At 37.1% G+C, this 20,935-nt stretch overlaps 5 protein-coding genes across 7 annotated transcripts; 3 read left to right on the forward strand and 2 right to left on the reverse strand.

The window, feature by feature from the left end:
* Positions 1-752: 752 nt before the first annotated feature.
* LOC18588539 (putative glycosyltransferase At3g07620) lies at positions 753-4,685 on the reverse strand. The gene is made up of 5 exons (XM_007013012.3): positions 4,378-4,685; positions 3,111-3,950; positions 2,893-3,023; positions 2,460-2,808; positions 753-1,919 (listed from the first exon to the last, which is right to left on the reverse strand). The coding sequence occupies exons 2-5, from the start codon at positions 3,888-3,890 to the stop codon at positions 1,254-1,256; spliced, it is 1,926 nt and encodes a 641-aa protein (XP_007013074.3). The 5' UTR covers positions 3,891-3,950; positions 4,378-4,685; the 3' UTR covers positions 753-1,253.
* Positions 4,686-4,689: 4 nt separating this feature from the next.
* CAF1 (RNA-binding CRS1 / YhbY (CRM) domain-containing protein) lies at positions 4,690-7,776 on the forward strand. Its single transcript, XM_007013013.3, has 5 exons — positions 4,690-5,637; positions 5,773-5,900; positions 6,043-6,268; positions 6,367-6,494; positions 6,605-7,776. Exons 1-5 carry the CDS (start codon positions 4,824-4,826, stop codon positions 7,610-7,612), a joined length of 2,304 nt encoding a protein of 767 aa, XP_007013075.1. The 5' UTR covers positions 4,690-4,823; the 3' UTR covers positions 7,613-7,776.
* Positions 7,777-8,202: 426 nt separating this feature from the next.
* STP14 (sugar transporter 14) lies at positions 8,203-11,324 on the reverse strand. The gene is made up of 4 exons (XM_007013014.3): positions 10,928-11,324; positions 9,657-9,979; positions 8,947-9,576; positions 8,203-8,828 (listed from the first exon to the last, which is right to left on the reverse strand). Exons 1-4 carry the CDS (start codon positions 11,070-11,072, stop codon positions 8,379-8,381), a joined length of 1,548 nt encoding a protein of 515 aa, XP_007013076.1. The 5' UTR covers positions 11,073-11,324; the 3' UTR covers positions 8,203-8,378.
* Positions 11,325-15,351: 4,027 nt separating this feature from the next.
* Positions 15,352-16,275, forward strand: LOC18588543 (putative B3 domain-containing protein At4g03160). The gene has a single exon (XM_018126784.2). The coding sequence runs from the start codon at positions 15,418-15,420 to the stop codon at positions 16,117-16,119; it is 702 nt and encodes a 233-aa protein (XP_017982273.2). The 5' UTR covers positions 15,352-15,417; the 3' UTR covers positions 16,120-16,275.
* A 971-nt stretch (positions 16,276-17,246) lies between these two features.
* On the forward strand, positions 17,247-20,612 carry NINJA (Putative interactor of JAZ). 3 transcript variants are annotated; one of them, XR_016028290.1, is made up of 4 exons: positions 17,247-17,389; positions 18,386-19,478; positions 19,770-20,330; positions 20,519-20,612. XR_016028290.1 is itself a non-coding variant. In XM_018128098.2 (3 exons), exons 2-3 carry the CDS (start codon positions 18,515-18,517, stop codon positions 20,261-20,263), a joined length of 1,458 nt encoding a protein of 485 aa, XP_017983587.1. In that variant the 5' UTR covers positions 17,247-17,389; positions 18,386-18,514; the 3' UTR covers positions 20,264-20,612. The 3 variants fall into 3 exon arrangements, 1 of the variants encoding a protein (XP_017983587.1); XR_016028291.1 differs by having other exon boundaries at positions 20,522-20,612; XM_018128098.2 differs by having other exon boundaries at positions 19,770-20,612.
* Positions 20,613-20,935: the final 323 nt, after the last annotated feature.

The following is a 20,935-nucleotide window of genomic DNA, read 5'->3' on the forward strand; positions in this document are numbered from 1 at the left end:
AAGGGTCTATACAGTGTCAATCTGCCATTAATCCCGTGACTTTTTTTAGTTTTTACTTTTTATTGATTCTAAGCTTCAACAAGTGGATGGTGAAGGTCAAGTTTGCAGTTTACAGGCTACCGGCTTAAGCCGAGGAAAGAAACGACGTAGTTCTGGCTCTGAATTTGATTACGGTCGTTCAAAGCTGAGTAAATGGAGCGTAGGCAGAGAGGCAATGTAATTCTTTTTCCCGGTGTGATGATGGCAGGAAAGCTCAAACACTCTCTTTTCACTTAAAAAATATTGCTTGTCTTTCAAAGGATTGGACTTGCTTCTAATCCCTTTTAATTTCTTTAGTTTCCTTTTTTGCTTTTGATAGTTGTCTTTGTTGCTTCATTCTTTTTGTTCTAATCATTTTTAAGTCTTTTCTTGTTTCTTTTTAATGAATTTATTTATTATTTCGTTCTATTATTAACTTTGCTAGTTAACTCTTTTACTTAGTGGATAAACACCCTCCAGCACTAATTCATTCCTACTTATATTAATAAGCAGCCTTCTTTTATTGCTTAAATTAAAGGCAAACCAATTTTCATGTTACAAAAGTTATAGTTGAATCACTAAATTCTCTTTCCACCTTAGTACACCCATCCATCTTGCAGGATAAGAAAAGGACATTTTAACTGAACTGCACCATGTGTCAGGCTGTGTAAGCAAAAGAAATATGCCAACTTCATTAACATAAAACTCATCTAAAATCTATGAAAAAAAGGCAATGAAGGCATTTAAATTCCCTTGCTCGAGTCATACATTCACATTAAATAGTTACCATACACCCACGTAAAAGAATGATCAGTTAGGTTAAGAATTCATTACAATAGGATCTATCATATGTACAGCCTAGAAAATTGAGGACCAAGCTAGACCGTTCAAAGAGTATAAGCTCACAACCGGTGAATGGTAGCAACTACTGCATTGAGTGCTTTGGCTTCAGTCAGAGGGCGCATGGAAACAAGCTTAACATATGACTGTAGAGCTATTGCCTTATTGCACCATCAGTGACAGCTTCATAGGCCAGATGACAACTTGTTCTCGAATTGTTCACAGAACCTTTAACAATATCAGTCAGTTTCATTTCATATACACTGATGAATAATTTGTATCAGCAAACTTGGACTTCTCAGTCTCCCTAAATCAGTGCATAAATCATCAGCAATCCACCCGTGGATTATGCCTCCTTTCTTTCCCAGTTCCAAGAACTTCAAGAATAAAAACCTTCATCTAGTTTTTATGTGAAGAACTCTATTGTACCAGACCGAGTGAAGGATCATATGAAACAAGTCATACTTAACAGGCTTTTTGTGCCAAAGGAAATGCGGCTGCACCAGCTTCGCTCTAGAGTGCATCTCCAAGTACTTCTCCTCAGGGATAGAGAGCAAAATATTTCTCAAATTAGGGATATCTTTCTCTTGAACAAAAACTGCAAAGGCCTCCCAGTTCAACACCTCAAAGAAAGGTGGCACATAGTTATCTGATATGATAACTGGCACACATTCATAGTAAATGGCCTCAACCACTCTTGGCGTATGAACTTCATAACCCCTGGCACATATGCAATACTTGCTACTTTTCATGTGCTCTCTGTAAGTTCTTTTACCTTCAATATCACGAGGCATTGGTCCAAAGATTTTCATGTCAGGTTCTTTATTCTGCCAGTACTGCAGTAGGATTGGTCGGAGATAACCATGCATCCCCCCTGCAAAGAAGGCCAGAAAGTTTCTCTCTGAAGGAGGCTTTCCTCCAAGATTTTCCAACGGAGCCTCTGCAGAACGTATGTATGTAACTGGGAGAGTGGTATCCTTTCCTATTTTGAAGTCTTTAGCAGCATTGGCATTGCAAAGAACTCTAAGACAACTTCTCAGGTGCTTTGTCAATTTGAGTGCCTGAAGTTCCATATTTCACATCAATTGTTAATCTACTAATTTGAATTTGGCCAAAGAAATAAAAATAATAATAATAATAATAACACTAACAACAGAATCTTAAAGGTTTGGATTAATTCGAGTACTTCACTTTGCTGGAAGAAGGAAAGGGAATTTAAAAGATAGTTACAGCTTTATCATTTTGGAATTAGACAGTCCTGAACTAGTAACCAAGTATCATCACTAATATTTATAAAATTCGACTAGCAAATAAGTATGTTGTATTTCATGAATTGGATAGGACACCTTATGGCTTGCAAATTAATATTGAGACAATTCTTGTGGCTTATGGTCCTCAAAATGAGGCCCTTGTCTAAACTACGTCTAGATGGTTTTTAAACAACATACAAGCATAAGCCCTCAACTACTTCTGATTGCCATACACACCACATGCACACACACAAAAAGAATCCCAAAACTCCAAAAGCAATGGTGTATATCAGGTTCCTACTTCAATGATTATAGCACTATTTTTAAGCAGATGATGCAGAGATGGCATACCCAATCATGACAAGCAACAAAGAAATGATCTGCACCTCCAGTCCTGTTCCAGAAGCTATATTTTCCTGCAATCAACTCAACATAATCCCCAAGATATTTCTGTAGGTCCTGGAAATGTTGAAAGTCTTGTCCATATAGTGCTGTCCTAAGCATATTTGAACTAAAGGGTAAGTAAAACAAGTGAGCTCTTCTGGGATCTCTCACAACAAACTTTTTGTTTCCTTCTATGAGTTTCATAAACCATCCTTCTGAGGCATAAATTCCCCTCAGCATTGGCTGATGAAATATGGGCTTTAAACCTTCTTTATATATGTAAACTTTGAGTATTTGTTCCATCATCTCATAACTCCTGCAAATGATTTGCATAAAGCCATAACACTTAAGTACTTAGCTTAAACATGAACATGTTGCGAGAGATTAGTCAAACACTCACTTTTTAAACTTGGAACTATTCCGGTAAACAGATGCATAAAGTGCTGGAGTCTTTCTTGAAATATGAGCATTCTCAATATCTTGTTTTGCTGATAGAAGTTCACGATCACGTGCTGAATACCTTCTTGGTCTCTATTACCAACAAAGATATAAGTGAAAAATCCATAATCTTAACTGAGTCCCGTTGCTTAATTGAGACCTTGGGGGTGAGATTCTTACCGAAGAATGAGAAGAATCAATACTCTGAAGCAATAAATCATTCATCTGGGATACTGATATGGGCTGCTTAGATTTCCTATGTCGGGTTTCCATAGATTTTTTGCCATTGCTCACTGAAGATAAGTTGGCACCAAAGAATGAGCCAGAAGTTGCTGAATTAGGATCCAAGTTTCGTAGGCCTTTAGTAGCAACTACAGCTGATACAAATGGCACAATACCATAGCCAGTGGTGGCTTTTGGATCGTTGGTAATCTTCTCACTGTTTTTTGTCTTTTCCACCATCCCTAGGTGATCATGCTGAATTTCTGCAGCATTCACTTGAGTAGAACTATCATCTGTACTAGTAACATATCCATTCATCAAATTCTTACCCTGGGTTATCCTCTGCTTTGATGTCATATCATCGGAATTTTGATCCTTGAATTTATGAAAAGAATCATCAAGGTATCTGTCAACATTGGATGCCACATCAGAATCAACATTTGCTTCTGGTGTTTTGTTCCTGTACCTAACTTCTTCCTTGGAACCAGAGCCATTAGCATTGTTTGCCACCACATTATCAACATAGAGTTTACCCAAGTTCAAATTATTTAAAATGGTGGCATTGCCAACCAGCCTACCTATTGACCCCTTATTAGCAGGTGATGACGAAAATCTTTTCCCATAGGGAAGTCCAAAACACTGAAAAACAATTATGATAGAAACTGCCAACCCAATGATCACTAGCAGTTTTCTGATGTCAGCGTGAAAGAGCCTCCGAGTTAGAGCAAAGATTTCCATGGCAGTCAATATCAAAGTTCCATGAATTACCTTAGATACAAAAATTAGAACCTTGAAACCCTATATCACATAGCCACATGTTAAACGATCACAATATACATCTAGCACTCAATCTAGCAAATAAAAACAGAGCTTCAGTTAGATACTTCTATTCATAGGCAAGAAGCCGCAGTTCAACATTTGCAACTCTATGAACCATTGCAATTATTAATGTGGATTAGCAAAAAAGTGCAATCTTGCCTGCGTGGCCAATGGAATTTACTACATTACGCTACAAACTAGTAGATTATAAAAGCAAGAAACAAAGAAGAAAAGGCAAGCAACCAAGAAACAATAAAGAATGAATCAAGCAAAGATTAAACAGCGAAAAGTTTTCTTTTCTTTTCTTTTTTTGGAAGAGAAAAGACAGAGCTCATTCTTGATGATGATCTATCATCTATTCATCTGGGTAAAATTGCAAGAATTGTAAGATCAGAAGAATACTGACCCAGAAAATGTACCACTATTTCTGACTGTTCCATGAAATCAGAAGAAAAAGAAAGTGCTTCAAAAAGATTCGACTTTTATGTGACAGGGAAAGTACCCTAACAAATTCTCCATCGTGAACTGGCCAAGCACTCAATCTTCTTCCACTGTCGGTCAGGCTTGAGCTTACTACTGGGAAGTGGGAACTTCTTACTGAGCAGTTTCTTGGATCAACAGTAATTATTTACCCTTATTATCTCCAAATATTACAATTAAGCCATTATAAAAGGAGGCCATTTCCCCATACAAACAAGATATTTTCAGTTTTTCAACCAAAGCGGTAAAAGAAAAAACAAAAGGGGATAATCTGGCAATACGACATCGTTGAGGTCGTCTTCTTTCATGGTACGACAAGACTATTACTTTGTGCTTAGCTTCTTCTTCTTTCTTCACTGAAAGCTAAAAGTGATGGCGCTAAAATTGCCCATCTCATTCCCAATTTTCGCGCCACCATTACCAAACCCTTATCCTAACCCGAACGAACCCGCCCATCGTCCGCCGACGGAGATTAGATTCTCCCGCTGGAACAACGCCAACGCCGAGAAATTCAACCAACGCCAACGCGCCCAACAAGAAATCGAAGACGATATCCGCCGGTACCGCCGCTTCGATTCCGCCACCAAAATTGCCATCACGATCGACCCCTCCTCCGCCAGTCCGCGACCAACTGAAACCTACAAATCCTTAGGCTCACCGTCCTCTCCCTCCAATCCTTCAATTCCAGGCAAGAAATCTAAGTACTCCAAACCCCCAAACCACCCGGCGTTTCGCAAATTCTCCAAAACCGCAAACCCTCCGCCACCAACACCACTGGATAAAAAACCTGCGAATGTCTCCATCGGCGACGATGGCATCTCTTTCGTCATCGACGGCGCGCCATTCGAGTTCAAGTACAGTTACACGGAGACGCCGAAAGTGAAGCCGATAAAGCTAAGGGAACCGCCGTACTCGCCGTTTGGGCCTTCGACCATGCCTAGACCGTGGACGGGCCGGGCTCCGTTGCCGCCCAGTAAGAAAAAGATGAAGGAGTTCGATTCTTTCGTATTGCCTCCGCCTAATAAGAAAGGGGTCAAGCCCATACAGAAGCCCGGCCCATATTTGCCTGGGACAGGCCCAAGGTATGTCCAGTCCAGGGAGGAGATTTTGGGAGAGCCGTTGAATGCAGAGGAGGTCAAGGAGTTAGTTAACGGCTGCTTGAAGTCAAAACGACAATTGAATATGGGTAATGAATAATGATCTGATGGGATTCTTATTTATTCTACAGAATAGTAGTAATCAATTGTAAAATTTATTCATTAATCTGAATCATACTTCTTTGGCCTTTTTTTTTTCTTTTGATTTTTGCTCTTATGTTTAGGTAGAGATGGTTTGACACACAACATGCTAGATAATATACATGCTCATTGGAAACGGCGGAGAGTTTGCAAGATAAAATGCAAGGGAGTTTGTACGGTCGATATGGACAATGTGTGTGAGCAGTTAGAGGTTGGTACTTCTGTTGTTAATATTTTTAAGATTGTTTTGTTTAATGTTGTGGAATTGTTTGATTTATGAGAGGATACGGGGATTATGCTTGGTAGAATTGTTTGATTGGTGCATCGTTTTCGCTTTATGGATGATTCGGCAGGAAAGAACAGGAGGGAAGGTTATTTACAGACGAGGAGGGGTGCTATTCCTTTTCCGAGGTAGAAATTATAATTATAAAACTCGTCCTCGCTTCCCTCTTATGCTGTGGAAACCTGTTACCCCTATGTATCCACGGTTGATTCAGAAGGCCCCTGAGGGTCTAACAGTAGAAGAAATGAGTGAGATGAGAAAGAAGGGAAGGAAATTAATGCCAATTTGCAAGCTTGGTAAGCTGCTAGTGATAGTGGAAAGTGAATTTATAAAAAAGAATGCCTTAGTTCTGCCCATTCTGGAAATCTAAAATAATGTTATCAATTTTTTGCAGCAAAGAATGGGGTGTACTCTGACCTTGTAAAAAATGTCAGGGAGGCATTTGAAGAGTGTGAACTTGTCCGGGTTAATTGTGAAGGGATTAAGGGAAGCGACTACCGGAAAATTGGTGCTAAACTTAAGGTTCCGTATACTTATATAGTTTATATCTTTTATTTTCTCTTTCACATATAAGTGAAATTTTTTATATTAAGAGAATGTTAAATTCAATTTCCTTAATTCTTCATTTGCAGGAGCTGGTCCCATGCGTGCTAATCTCTTTTGAAAATGAATCCATACTAATGTGGAGAGGACGAAACTGGAAGTCTTCCTTCCTGAAACCAGCATTTAACTCAGGTGTAGAGGAAAGGGATGCAGAGAATGCAACTTCCATCCTTGGACAGTTGGAAGGTCAAGAATTATCACCTGTGTGTGTCCAAGCAGGTTATACAGATCAGCCACTCATGATTTCTCAAGAAATTAGCATTGAGCAAAGGGAGTCCTCTGTTGAAAAGGACAGACCAAATGCAGTTCTTGATGCAAAGCCAGCTAAAATGGAGACTATTGAATCAACATTAGATAGGATAGATTATGCCAATGATGAGTCAGAAAGCAAAAGGAATACCTCAGGAGGTGCAACTTTCTTTGGGGATATCAAATGTGCCAGTAGCGAATCTGAAACAATGAGCAAGACCTACAGTCCTGAGCCAATATTGGATAATCCAGGTATAGAAAATGAAGAGCCAGTAGCTCTGCCATTGGAAAGTGATGTCATGCCCAGAAGTTCCGAGAATACTCTAAGCCAGTCAGAGTCTTCTGTTATGGATTCGCTGAATCTTGACCAGCTAGAAGATGTTGCTCAGGCTTCACAAGATATTAATGGGCCAGCAAGAAAGACTGCACCTTGTACTGAGAGGGTTTTGCTCTTCATGAAGCAAGCTGTTGAGAGTGGGAGTGCAGTTGTATTAGATGATGCTACTTTGGATGCTGACATTATATACGAAAGGGCAGTTGCCTTTGCCCGGTCTGCCCCGCCTGGGCCAGTTTTTAGGCATCAGCCTCGAAAGGTGGCTGTCCAAAAGAATGGAAAGCAAGAACCTGCGAATTTGGAAGTGAAAGAACTCAAAGCAGTTCCCAACAAGGGAGGAAACGAGAAGCAAGCCTCTAAAACTCAAAGAATCAAATATATAGATGAACGTCATCTGGACATAGTACCACGAGGAAGCCTGGGAGTTGATGAACTTGCTAAGCTATTAGCTTAATCCACATTGGCGCTTTCAAAGGTGTAGTTATTGTGTTTTATAGCATGAGATTTTCCCTGCTTACATACCACCCAATTTTGTTCATTGCATCGGGTTCCAGGTTTTTGCCATGCCCTTAGCAGATAATCTCCGTTTATGGTATGAATTGACCACTCTTAGTAGCACATGCTTCCATTTTAGTCCTTAGTTGTAGCTTGTGTTCTACAAAGCTTTCCAAGACTTCCTGTTTAACCCAAAAAACTTGCACTTTCATGCCCGTAGATTTTGAAGAGGCAATTGCAATGCTGATTTGATATTCGAAAAGAGCGATGTTGTCCGATAAGGTTAGGATTAATTACAAAAACCCTCTTGGCAATACAGAGTTTCAAAATTAAAAAAAAAAAAAAAACAAATAAGGGATACTGTAATTATGCTGCTATGGGCTTTTTTTAAATTAACCACTACTGAGTTTCTTTCAGCCATGACAATTACTATACCATATACTAGTTAGTCCACCAGTTTTAATCAGTTAAGTTTCACATGCAGAGAGGCAGTCAATGTAAGACAAAGTCAAATACAATTTACAGTTGCAAATATAGACGAAGAGTGAGTTGTGAAAAGATTGAGAAGATGTATAAATCATTATCCAATTATGGATAATATTAATTCCACATCTCCTAAGTACGTAACCTCTTAAAAAATTACAGAAAATTATTTATTAGAGAATCCAAACAGCATTAACATCTTGATAGCAAAGAATTTCGACAACGTTTTCTCATAGGATGTTTTACGCTGGTGGCTTCCCCATATCAAATCCACCTCGCCCGTCATTTTCCACGTATTTCTTCCACAACCAGTGATTGTGCCAAAGAAGATAGACTTCCTCTATCGGAACTTGCTTCGTTTCAGGCAAGAGGAAGTAAATGAAGCAGCTCATTATGAATATCAAGCCAGCGAATAGAATGAAAATTCCCCATTTGAGGTGACAAAGTGACACCAAGAAGCACTGTGCTATCAAAGCTGTGAAGAGGAGGTTGACACAGACCACCATGCTCTGGCCAGCTGACCTAGTCTCCAAGGGGAAGAGCTCGCTAGGAACTAGCCAACCCAGAGGACCCCAGGACCGTCCGTATGCTAAGACGAATAAGCAGATGATTGTCACAAGAAAGTAACCAATGCTTTTTGAAAGTTCTTTTCCTTCTCCAAACTTCAGGGCCAGAGTAATAGCCAAAGCCACCTGGATACGATAAGATATTCAAAGTATTAGCATCCCGATACATAACAATGGTGCCTGCCAATTAGTTAGAGAAAAGGCCAAAAAAAAAAAAGTGCCAAAATATGTGTCTCTCTCTTACCATGTAGCAGAACATCTCAATACCGGCTTCCAAAAAGAATGCTCTTCTACCGAACTTGTCCACAAGAAGAATTGAAATTATCGCAGCAATAACGAGTGCTCCACTAGTTATGGCGGAGGAGTAGAGGGATGCCCCTGAGCCAAAACCCAAGGTCTGAAACATGACAGGAGCATAGAAGAGAATGGAGTTCATGCCGGTGAGCTGCTGGAAAGCTGGGATTCCCAGAGCCCCTAATACTAACTGGGGACGATTCTTCCTCTGCAGAAGATTCCTGAATGGGTGCTTTATAGCCCGTGCTGCATTGCTAGCCTCAACAAGATCAGCAAACTCAGCATCAACATTGGTGGTTCCTCTGACTCTTACCAAAACTTGTTTTGCCTCTTCTAATTTGCCTTGCTCTACAAGACTGTTAGGGGTCTCGGGAAGCACAAGGCCGCCAATAAACATCAGTGTCGCTGGAACTGCAGCTAAGCCAAGAGATAATCTCCAACCCCATGGATGGATCTTGTCTGTTGCGTAGTTAATCAAGTTTGCAACCAGGATCCCCAAGCAGGTTGTCAATTGGAACAGCTGGTTCACAGCTCCTCGAATCTTTGCAGGAGCCATCTCTGACAGATACAAGGGTACTGCCTGAACCATTAGCATAAGAAAAGAGTTAGCGACTTCAGAAACTACCATAATATTTTTCAGATAAGGAACTTTGGTCTTACTTGATTGCCAAATCCAATGCCTGAACCAAGAAGAATGCGTCCTACAATCAGCATGAAGACATTCATTGCAGCTGCATTGAGGATTGCTCCAAGGAAGAAACTGACTGCTCCAACAAGGATGCTCATTCTACGCCCTTTTTTCCTGGTAACATGGGAGGCTCCAAATGTGGAAATGAGGCCTGCAAAGTATAGTGAAGATGTAAAAAGCGTGAGGAGCTGGTTGTCATATTTGCAGTAGTCTGTTTCGTGGAGATGTGCTTGTTTCCTTCTATATATCTTTGGAAAGAAGTCCTTCAAGAAATCATCCATGGAAGTCACTCCACCTGCAACCAGTATTAAGGTAAATTGTCATCACCTTGAAATAAGCATGTTATTGTCCTCTTATGAATCAAAGCACATAAATCTGTTCATAAATGTAAAATAGAATAAGAGTGAATAATCTGTCCTGCAGAAAACGTTTCTCCTACTAGTAATTCAGTGGAGAGTATTGCCTAGAGGTTTGAATTCATTATGCCCCAATGCTGCATAAAGACATCAAACCTCCTCTGCTTTTTTATTGGCCAATGGCCCTTTAATGAATTACAACCTTCCAAAAAAAAAATTCAGTGAAGAAAACATATCTATTGAGTTGAAAAGTATGGTCTTTTAAACGTTATTCTGTATCCCACTTGTCAAATAAAATATGAAGAATTTAAAAGGAAATCGTGAAAATTAAGAAATACACTGTATTTAGGTGAAACTGCTCTGTAAAATTGAAGAGACACAGAACTGCACACGAAAATTTCCATCTGATTAACATATCTAGTAGAGTCCTAATGGGAAATGAAGTCCTAACTATTGCCTGTTCTCTCTGTTTATGTTTATCTGTTCAAGCAAATTCATTGGCTTTTCTGCAATATTGAGTAAAAAAAAGGTTTAAAATAATGGAGAGTCAAACTGTAATGAATATGGTCATAATCATTAAACCATGGCAAATCTCATGAAAATGATGACAACACAATAGATTTTTGTTTTTTGTTAATACTCAAAAATAAAGATAATCATGTTTTGATAGTAATAAGGAAGGACAGTTATATAAATATAAGTATGGAGAAAAACTACATATTCAATCAAATTAGTATATCTGGAAGAAGATACAATCTAGAGGTTTCAGGTTAACATTTGGTAATATTTATACAATCAACAGAAGTCAGGCAAGAAAACAGAGATGAAAGCCTATGAGTTACGAAAAAAAGAAAACAACAGTGAATCAGACAAAAAAAAAAACTCACCAGAAACACCAAGATCATATCCAAAAAGGGATCCTCCCATTGCAGCAACAACGCAAGAAAAGACGAAATACTTGGTAATTTTGTACTCATAGAGATGAGCTCTCTTCAAACCCCCCGTATCGCCGCCGAACCCTCCACCAGCCATGTCTCCAGTCTCTTCTTTCTCTCCCTCCTTTCCTTTTCCTCCCCTCTGTCTGTGTTTCCTGTTAGCACCCTCTTAAGAATGCACTAACAGAAGGGGAAAAAATATACCAGAACTCTTGCTCTCGCACACGACGAATAGTTAAGTCCAGATGGTGTTATATAGGCACAAAGGGTCAACCTGATGAAACCCGAGACTTTGGGGAAGAGAATAGTCTACAATTATGCGGCCGTTTAAACAAAATATCTTCCCATGAAACAAACTCTGAAGGAAAGACTAGGTGAGAGGGACTTTTATATATTCATACTACCAGACAATAGTATGAAGAAAAAAAATAGCTGTATTCTTATAGTAGTTTTGTTTTGTCGATGAAACTGACAGGTTGTATTATCATAATCAATTAATGTATTTTTTATTATTAATCTTTAGGATGTACAGCCAAGTTTAGCGATGGATTCTCATTCAGTGATTATCTTACCTTAATTTTGCTTGACCCACTGCTAGTTTATTGGATTAGAGTTTGATACATTTGGAAACCAGATTCAAAGCCATCTCACCCCTGATTTAGAGGACAGCACCGATCCATGAGAATCTTGACCCCAAACAAGCAAATGGTTTCAATTTTTTTAATCCAAAAAGGACTGTACTAGTTAATTGGTTAAGATTATATAATCCACGTAGATAACAAGTAAATCCAACCAAATATCACTTCATACTTTCAAAGTTTTCGACCTGACAAAAAAGGCTTGGATAGAGATGAGGTTGCTGAGAACGTACGTTTTGACCAATCTTCAATCGATGGGGAAATATGATTTCAAAAGGCCAGTAGTGTTTAGGGTTATCCCCTTTGGCGAGCTTTTCTGCTTAAGTAGTTCACAGGCACATGAGTGTCAAATGACTGTCACATCAAATGTCTGCCACATCTAATTTTTTTCTTCCTTTTTTTTAAATTGGCCCCACTTGCACTTGTTTATTAATTGTGATAAATTGATAATATATATTTTCTCGTGCTTTGACTTCTCGCTCATCCTTCCCACACAATTTCAGCATTTCAGCGCGCTAAATTGATGACCACTTGTTTTGACAAGGACGTGGCGTATGTAAAGTGTATATTCTCTTTCTTCAAGTTTTCTGACGTTATTATCATAATAGTTTTTTTTTTTACACAAATAAAAAATTTGAAACTAATAAATTAAATTTAAATTCAAATTCACTTATTTACCAGATAATTATTCAAAAAAAATTTTGAAAAGTAGATAATCATTCTAATTAATTAATTTATCTTAGGATTAATAAAATCACTCTAGTTATTCATTTTAGCTTTTTAAAAAAAAATTTATGTGATGCTCCATAATTAAATGATAATTTCGATGTAAATATATTACCAATATATCAAATACAGTATAAACTCTAAAATAAAAAAAAAATTCTACAAAAACCTCTTGTAGAATAACATTTTCTCACCTAACACCCTAAGATTATCTTTTTTTTTCACTTAAAATTTTAGTTAATATTTTGTAAAAAAATAAAAAAATTTTGTTTATAATTTTTTTAGTTTTTGTTTGTTTAATTAAACAAAATTGAACGTTTTCTTATTTTTTTTATTACTTCAAAAAATTATATATAAAATGAAATTCATAAGATATATAAATTATCCAAAAGGCATCAATAGAATAAAATAAGTAACAAACATATTTTCTGCTCTAGTGGATTGGGATCATGATTTCTGTCCAAAAGAAGAGAACGCCCATAGAGATTGGACCCAGAAGCTTTGCCTCTAGGAAGAAGACGAGTCAAAAAACACAACTAGCTAACAAATCACCACGTAGGATTTTCCTCTGAAGAGGATTCTCTTTTCCTCTTTGAATGAAAGCTTTTTGGTCTGTAAATTCAACAAAGATTCTTTCAGTCTTTGTTTACATAAAAGTAAGGGAAAATAGGACCTTCGATGGAATTTAGATAAGGATTAAGTGGGATTGTCCATGAATTGTTTTATCATTCTATTTTATATTGGATCTTTCACAATGTAAAAATTTCAATCCTATTATGAAGACAGGTCCTATTAATTGTTCTGAGTATGTTATATTATAATATATATATATCTAAATATCCACAAAATAGAATCACAAATCAAGTACAAACAAATAAGCAAGTTAATTTACTATGAGGGAAAATCATTTAACCCAGAGGTCTTACAAACATCTATTTAGATTTTCCTTTCTTTTTTGCAAACAAAAACTGAAAAGAATTGTTAATGAATTACAGGCCAAAAATCTCTGTTTCAGAAGGCACAAGGGCATATTAGCTAGTTGTGTTTTTCCGACTCTTCTTCTTCCTCCAGGCAAAGCTGCTGGGTCCAATTTCTATGGACATTCTCTTCGTTCGGGTAGAAATCATGAACCCTATAAACTAAAGCAGAAAACATGTGTGCTACTTATGCTGTTCTATTATTATCCTTTGAATAATCTATGTATGCTATGAATGTCATTTTATACACAATTTTTTGAAGTAATAACAAAAATGCTCAATTCTTTTAATTAAACAAAAAAATTATAAAAGAAAAGTTTTTATTGACTTTTTTATAAAAAAAAATTAATTGAAAATTTAACACTATTAGTTTTTTGAGAATAAAAGTGAAATATAAGGTTTTATATGAAAAAAAAATAACTCTATATAAAAAAATGTCATACCACACAAACAGAAGTCTATGTGAAATTTTTTTTTAAAAAAATAACATAATAAATTGCTCTTAAATAAATTTAACATTGATAATCCGCTTCTAAATAAATAATAATAATATTGATAAACCGTGAGTAATTCATGTTCAAATTCCAGAAGTATCAAAATTTAAGGAGGTTGATGTTGCTCTATTCGAATTTGATGAAGCTTGGTGTTGCTCTTTACGAATAACATGTAGAAATTAAGCGAATTAAATCACTTAGTGAGAGATTGATTCGGAGGGAACGCTACTTGATCGTGAGAGATGATGGTAGGCAAGAAGAGGCAGAAGGGGCAGCACCGTCAGCTAGAGACAGCAGGATTTTAGCTGTGGCTGCTAATTATGCCATGGATTAATGTGAAATTTTATTAAAAGTATGAGCCAAATGCGAAAATGCATTATCGGCTCTGCTTGCATGATTGTTAGATTGAAGTGGTTGAAACACTTGCAAAAGAAAAGCTGTTAAGAGTTTAAGGTTGGGTACCATCTGCACCGCAGATTTAGGCTTAAAAAGAAAAAAAAGACTTAAATCTTTTTTTTTGGGATGTCAATATAGTGGTAGAATCAGTATACAAAAATTATTTTTTAAGTAACCGCAGTCATAAATCAATCCCAATTTAAAAAAATAAGTGGATAGTGGACAAGTTTATAAATATTTTTACCGTTTATGATTTTACCCATATTAATAATTATTTATACACGGTTTTTAACTTACTTTAAAAAAATAAAAAAATCAATTAAATAATAATAATTAGAGTTTTAGGTGAACATGGAATGCGAATAACGTTACCTTATCACACCTTTAACATGAATTTGAAAAAGAGTTATGGTTTTCATTCATGCAAATTACACCACCAAATTATTTAAGTAAGGCTGGTTTAGTTAGTCATTCTAGTGGCTTTCCCTTTGAATGTTGTGATTAAAGATATTATAACACCAAATGACTTAATCATTGCAATTAATGTTTTGCTAATTTCATTTGGAGACTACCATCAAACATGTTTCAGACAATCAAATCAAAAAAATATATATGCATAGGATGATAGTAATTCTGATTTCGATCATCAATGTTTTAAGAAAGTGAAAAAAAGAAGAGTTTGTTTGAAATATTATTATTATTATTTTTTTGTTAAAATTGTTTTTTTCTCCAGATATTTTTAGGTGAAAAGAATAATGATAACTATATTTAATTCAAAAAAAAATCAAATAAAAAGCTCGAAAATAATGGCAGTGAAAGACCCAAAATAGTGCGGCATAATGATAAATTCATGGGCTTAAACAAGATGGGCCTAAAGAGTTTGCAAAATATGGGCTCAGGCAAAAGAAAAAAAAAACAAAGAAAGGGGGAAGGGAAAGATCTTGTAGACCTACAAGAGATTCTGACAGTCCGGGAGTCTAATGTAACAAAGACCTAACTTGATCGCGAGCGGATTTTCTCGAGATTCTGTGTTCTTTGTACGGATACAGTAACGGAAAAAATAAAACCCTTTGTTTTCATCAACCGACCTTGTTTTCATCAACCGACCTATCTGCAATGTATATTTGTTCAGATGTTGACTGAACTTCTTCCAGCATAACGGCTAGAGTTTCACAAGAAAACTATCTCCCTTTTCTGAGAAAGAAAAAATCATGGACAAGTCGAAAGGAATTGAGAATGGTTATCCTGAAGAATACAGGGAGCAATATCTGGCTGCTCTTACTGTTGCTTCATTCAAGTACGAGAAATTGAGCAATGAAACTGCATTGGCTTTGAATGGGTTGAAAACCAAGATTGTTCGTCAAGTAAGAGCAAAAAGAAACAAACCCAAAGCCCTAAAAGAGCCAAATCCAACTGGAGGAAGCGTCAATGCACAAAATTTGCCAGGAACCCCCAGCTTATGCCTGCCTTTGAGCAGCTACTTTCCACCAGATATCCCTCCTGTGGCACGTCTTAATGGTCTCATTGGAAGGTGCAGCAAACCATTTGAGAAGCAGCTGACAGAAAGTGATGTGAAGGTTAGTCAATGCAGGCTTTCACTCAACAAGTCTGACGTGCAAAATGCTGTGATGCCATTGCTGAAAAAAGAAGAGGATTCTACTGATGGGATTCCTGTGAAAACTTATGATGCAAATGGGAAGGAGTACCCAATGACGTTTATAACTTGGTCATCCAAATTTCACGTCCTCAAAGAAGGTTGGATGAAGTTTTGCACTGATCATAGCTTACTTGCGCATCAAGATTTTGTTACATTGTGGGCGTTTAGGAACCTTCAGACAGGGGATCTTTCCTTCGTGATCACTTCAAGAAGATTGGAAGTGTTTGAAGCAATTAAGAGGAAAAGGCTGAACTAGAACTGACCATTCTGATGAGATGCCTGACAGTCTTGTAGGTTTTTCTTCTATGCTAGGTTTTGGTATATTAATTTTGATGCTTAGGTTTAGGTATATTAAATAGGACTCGGAAGTGGCAGGCTAATGCCTGGATTATATATATGAGATATGTTGGCTATATTAGGGTGGAAAATGGTAAAGGGGAATACCCTTGTTGGAATTACTTTATATCAATGAATATCTTATATTGACGTTTGTTATTTGTTTTATGATACGTTTCCCTTACTGGCCTATGTTCTTGTTCAATTAATCTGCGGCAACAACATGAAAAGCAGCTGTAACCTTTTGTCTTACATCCTATCATTGGTTGCAATTACATGACCATTCCCTCTTGTTTAGCACAAACCATTGGTGACAAACATGTTTGCATGTTCTGTTTCCTGCTCCAGATAGAAGGGGGCATCTGTCACAAGATTGTCTGGTTCTGGTCTAGTTACCAAATCAGATTTTCCACTTATTATCAGTAACATGTTCAATTTAGCACTTAAATTCTATTAATTACTCAGCTTAGCCTACTGAGTAGTTTTTTCTCCCTTTGAAAGAAAGAAAAGTATAAGGCACTTGTCAACCTCTGCTTGGTTGCTGAGAACCAATGCCCCCTTTGGGTAAGTCTTACATGGCTTAGATTTTGAACTCAACTCGAAGCTGTTTGGAGTTATATAACTGCTAAATTCTTTATAAATATCTGTAAAGACAGACCAGAACAAATGAACATAGGTTAACTCTCCTGCTTTCCTCGTATATTGCTTCATGAACAGCAAAAGATGACAAAAAAATAGAGCAAGTCTTTATTCACATGATGTAAGATTTGGATATAATTTAGTATAGAAAGTATTTAGATAATCTAAGATGGAGAGTTAATTAGTTAAACAATCAAAAATGATCCAGTCAGTCCAGTGACCAGTGTATCTTACCAACAACAAAGTACCTTGAACATTTTTGGACAAGAAATAGGAGGACAAAAGTGAAAACAAAAACAACATGGGGGCAAAGTTGCAAATTAGCAAAAATTTTGGACATGGAAGATAATAAAAATAAAAGAAATAAATATGTGTTCTGATAGCGGCAATAAGAATACAAATGCACATGATAATCACATGGTACAAAAAAATAACATAAGAAAAGCAATAGCAAATGTTAAACATTTTCTCTTTCTCAGTGTTATCTTTACCTGTGCATGGGCAAAGACATCTTTGGCTTTGGTTCTTTTGATCTTCTCTGTCTCCATTAGGTAACTCTCTTTCTCTTTTTTTGTCTCTATATGATTATTGTTTTTTGAGTAATTCTGAAGTTTGGGGATTTCTGCGGCTTTTTGTTTGAGTTTTTTTTCTGTACTGAATTTGTGGGGGGTTTTGATGAAGTTTGTTGATTTTTGAATATGGGTTTCTGATTTTTTTTGGATCTAGTTATGAATTTTAGTCCAAACTGTTTCTGGTTTTGATTTTATTTTATTGTTATGCTTATTTCTGGGTTATTGGTTTCATTGATTTTGCTAATGAATGGATCTGGATGTACCTGTTCTTTGCTGATAAATGAATATATAAAAAAAAACATATACAGATTCTGGGTCTCATGCTATTTTCTTCCTTTTCTTTTACTCTGACCCTCTTTCAAAAAAAAAAAAAAAACAAAAGATGAAGAAAAAGGTAAATCTTTTAGTTTAGTTAAGTTGTCTAGCTGCTTTAGGGCTATTATCATGGAGAATTTTATTTTTGGGCTTGTTCATAATTTGATTGTTTGAAAGTTATTTGTTTTTCTTACCTTTACCTCACGAATAAGTGGAGCCTTGGCGTTGCTCTTAGATCATATGGATGTTTTTGGAGTAACAGTTCAATATGTTTTTTTGGAGTAATCATTGGTAGTGATCTCTTCAAGTGTTTAGCTAGTGTAGAGTAGTCAGAATTTTGTAAATTTTTGCAATGAATTTAGTAGTTGATCACAGCTTCCATTTGGTAGCCATTAACTTCCATAATGTTCTTGTTTTTTTGTTTTTTCGTTGTTTTCTTTTAACCATTTTTCTAATTATAGAGTTGGGTCAGACTAATCTGAAAATGAGTTTGTCAAATAGATTGAATTGGCTTGAGCCTAAAATTCCTCTTTTTACAGGCCATCACCAAAGATTAATAATTTTTTGTTTCATTTTTAAGATTTTTATATATGATAATATTGTTTGGAACTAAGTTTTTTCACTCTTGTAATTCCCCTTATAAGTTTGACTTTGGTGCAGGCATGCAACTTTAGATGGATATTGCAGAAGTTGTATTACATTTTTTTGTGATAGATGGTATATAGAGAGGATTAGCAGAGGTCAAAAGAGGTTCGGCTCGAACACAGTGATATACTGTGATTCTATAAAATGGAGGATGACAATGGGCTTGAGCTTAGCTTGGGTCTATCTTGTGGTGCATCAGCCAAATCCAGAGGCAAAGTTGGTAGCTCTTCAGATACTAGGACAGAAGAAGGCGATAGAGGCGTCAAAATTGTGGACGACTTTAAAAACTTTTTTCAAGCTGGCACTCAGAAACAGGATCAAGGTGTGGGTTCTCAAAGAAGTGATTCAGTGAAACCTTCAGAAAACTTCTTTAATGATCTTTCCAAGGCCACCGGTGATGCAGAAGCTTCCGTGAACTTGAATGGTAGAGGTCTCTGGGATACAAACAATAACAGGTCTGCTGAATTAGATGAAGACAAACGCTCAGAAGCAGGTAGTAAACGTAAGATGTTTGATGAGATAAACAATCCAAAAAAGCTTGAAAGAGAAGCTCATCATACCGATTTACATGAAAAGCCCAAGACATCACATATCTCCATAACCACAGAAGATGGCTCTACTGCTGAAAATGAAGATGTGGCAGAGTCTGAAGTTGAGGGTTCGACCTCGAGGCTAATTTCACTACATGATGATGGGTCCAAGCGATTTATTGGAGTTAGTGGTTCTTCTGAGGTGCAGAAGGAGGTTAAGCTTGGAAACTTGACTTATGGCAACCCATTCCCGGTTCAATCAGTAAATGTCATGAATGTACCTTATTCATTACCTATGAAGGACTCCAACCCTGTTGGAACACCCAGCTCAGCAGGCCATACACTACCTGGCATGATACAGATTATGCCTACAGGAAATAGTGAACGGTCTAGCACCCAGCCTGTGAATCCTGGAAACTTGCCAGTTATGTTTGGCTACTCATCTGTCCAACTTCCAATGTTGGATAAGGATAGTCCCTGGGGGATGGTCTCTCACCCTCCACAGTTCCACCCTTCCTATGCCGTTAGGGGTCCACCTAATCCGGATAAGCATGGTGATGGGTTGAAAATATCACAAGGTATATCTCTTTCTCTCTTTGCTTGAAGAAAAGAAAAAGGAGGAATGGGGGCAGGGGTAGTAACAATTTGATGGGTTTAACCGATGGAGATATGATTTCTAAATATGCCCAGTGATCTGTTTCTTTTACGCTTCATAGAGTGCTCTGAGCTATCCTGATGTTGAGTATATATAAAACTTTCTTTCCTAACTAGAGCAAGATTAATAAGTCTCTTGAAGCAAAAGCTAACTGAGCTATGGCCGCTATTACCTAGCTAATGAATTTGTTTCCTTTTCCCTTTGTTGAATGTAGCTTCTGTGCATACAATTGCTCGCAATTCCTCTGAGGCTGCCCAATCCAGAACATTTGAACGAGTCAAAGGAGAAGGTAAACAGCATGCCACGGAGGAAGGCTCGTCTACTCAGGCAGAGGAAGATGTAAAAGGCAGCGCTATGAATCTCAGAGCAAATACTGCATCTGATCGGTCAACAGCAGAGGGCTTATCTCTTGATTTTTCTGCCATAAAGCCTGGTATTGCTGCAGATCTGAAATTTGGGGGATCTGGTTCTTATCCACATTTACCATGGGTTTCAACCACAGGTACTGGCCCACATGGTAGAACAATTTCTGGTGTTCCTTACAGATTCAGTGCAAATCAGATAAAGATTGTTTGTGCTTGCCATGGTACCCACATGTCTCCTGAAGAGTTTGTTCAGCATGCCAGTGAAGAGTGCACTAATCCAGATAATAACAATGGTTTAGCAACATTTCCAAGTACCAATCCTGCTGCCTCTGCTCAGAGCTGAAGCTTAAAAGCCATAACATACATTGACATGCAATCAAGTATGACTTGCTATGGCCTCAAATACACTAGTGAGAGTCCTTGCTTTTCTCACTAAGTTTAGTTATTTGTTTCCTTTCCGGTTGTATTAGCTGCTGCAGTTAACTACTGCAGGTGTATGTTATAATTTCTTTGCCAAATAGTAATTTTAAGCATTTTACTTCTGTAGTAGCAGTTCCTCAACAAAATCTTCTTTTTGTTGTTGTATTTTATTTGACAGCAGTTTAAGCTTCAGATTCTGGCATCTTCTTGTAGCAGATAAGGAGATTTCTCAACCACTTGGTATATACGGATGTTTGAATGTTTTTATGATACTTCTTTTGAATGCAATTCATGTATGTTGTCAGGGATTACTTCAGACTAAATCATCAAATGAGAATATCTTATGTGTTGTAGTTGCTGATGTTGGCAGGATGAGGAGTTCATGGGTTTGATTTTGGAAGGGTTAATTGAAAGGGTTCCTTAGATTCATCTTGGATGACCAACTTCATCTTATCCTTTGAGACTTGTATCAACCTTGTGCAGTCCTTGTAGTGAACAGGAAGAAAATAGAAAGTTTCTATATTGCATCCAAGTTTATAGCATGGGTTTTTTAGTGACAGTGTAATGGCCATGAAAACCCTAAGGCTGGAGCCTA

Source organism: Theobroma cacao, chromosome 9, assembly GCF_053813885.1.
Source record: "Theobroma cacao isolate CCN51 chromosome 9, ASM5381388v1, whole genome shotgun sequence".
Taxonomy (NCBI): Eukaryota; Viridiplantae; Streptophyta; class Magnoliopsida; order Malvales; family Malvaceae; genus Theobroma; species Theobroma cacao.